Source organism: Austrofundulus limnaeus, unplaced genomic scaffold (assembly GCF_001266775.1).
Source record: "Austrofundulus limnaeus strain Quisiro unplaced genomic scaffold, Austrofundulus_limnaeus-1.0 Scaffold975, whole genome shotgun sequence".
NCBI classification, from domain to species: Eukaryota; Metazoa; Chordata; class Actinopteri; order Cyprinodontiformes; family Rivulidae; genus Austrofundulus; species Austrofundulus limnaeus.
The window spans coordinates 16,821-17,992 of record NW_013953377.1 but is presented as its reverse complement, the minus strand read 5'-3'; the positions used below and the strand labels follow the sequence as shown (position 1 = coordinate 17,992).

Sequence of the window (1,172 nt, the reverse complement as noted above, 5' to 3'; positions counted from 1 at the left end):
TCCAGGTGGAGGCGGAGCTTATAAGGCTGAGTTCACCTGAAACTCATCAGACTGAAGAAGTCTGTTGGAGGAGAGATGAAACGTTTCACTAAAGAAGAACTCATCCAGAGGAACTACTGGTTTTTTCTTTTTGATTTTTTTCTACCTGGATTACTGAGATGCATCAGGACATTTCTTCCCATACTTTTATTTTGAAAGCAACGAACAGGAACCTGGATCCTGCCGGGCCGGACGCTCATGCTAGTGCCAGCTGTCCGCTGACTGATGCCAGTCCCGCACGCGCGCTGATCGTGGCTCGTTGCGGATGTTGAGCAGGAYTGGAGCTCGGCAGGGATTATCTTCAGCTCCACAGCCCTGCTTTGTTTCCTCTCCTCTCCTCGACGCTCCACGGCAGGTTCTGGTACCACGGTTCAGTCCCGGGTTACTGCTTTTATTTCTGGAGAGGAGAGGGATGAAAGAGGCCCGCCGACTCGCTGCAACAGGTGGAAGATGAGGAGAATATTGTAATTGTGAAGCAGTGTGAGCGGAGCAGGAGCAGGAGGAGGAGGAGCAGGAGCAGGAGGAGGAGGAGGCTGGTTCATCGGCAGTCTGGATGCGACAGGAGGGAGACCCGCCAACATGATGCCGGTGAGTTATACATCACTTTCTGCTGAGTGTAAGACAGCTATAACTGCTGATTTATGAGTTTAATTTATCTACATCTAACCGCTTTACCAGAAACTGAAACACTGAAGAAGTTCAAGTTGTCATGTGTTTTTAGGGGCAGCTTCAGCTCTATTAGAGCTACAGATTAAAAAAAAAAAAAAACTTCAAATGTTGCTACCAGAAATAACACAAAAATAAGCTGTTTGCATCTGTCTATTCTTCTTTTGCCAAAAKAAATCTTAAAAGGAAGCTTATATGTTAAGACTTTACCAAAAGTCTCATCCAATCTATATTAGGGCTGCAACTAACGATTATTTTAATGATCGATTAATCGTTGCAGCCCTAATCTATATATACATTTATAATTTAGCACAGAAATAAAAGAGGCATTAAAAAGGACTGCATGTTGTCAGGAACTTGGACACACAGTTCACAATATGGTTATGCTGACGATAAACTGCAAGACATCACGATACAGACATATGAAAAAGTTTGGGCAGCCTTGTTAATTTTCATGATTTACCTTT

General features: G+C 43.9%; 1 protein-coding gene across 1 annotated transcript in view; it reads left to right on the top strand.

Moving 5' to 3' along the window:
* Positions 1–155: 155 nt before the first annotated feature.
* LOC106533578 (apoptosis-stimulating of p53 protein 2) overlaps positions 156–1,172 on the top strand; it is a gene marked incomplete at its 3' end in the record, with an annotated part of 17,018 nt that continues 16,001 nt past the window's right edge. The window contains 1 exon segment of the mRNA XM_014029931.1: positions 156–627. Within this exon segment, the coding sequence (XP_013885385.1) occupies positions 619–627 (9 nt within the window).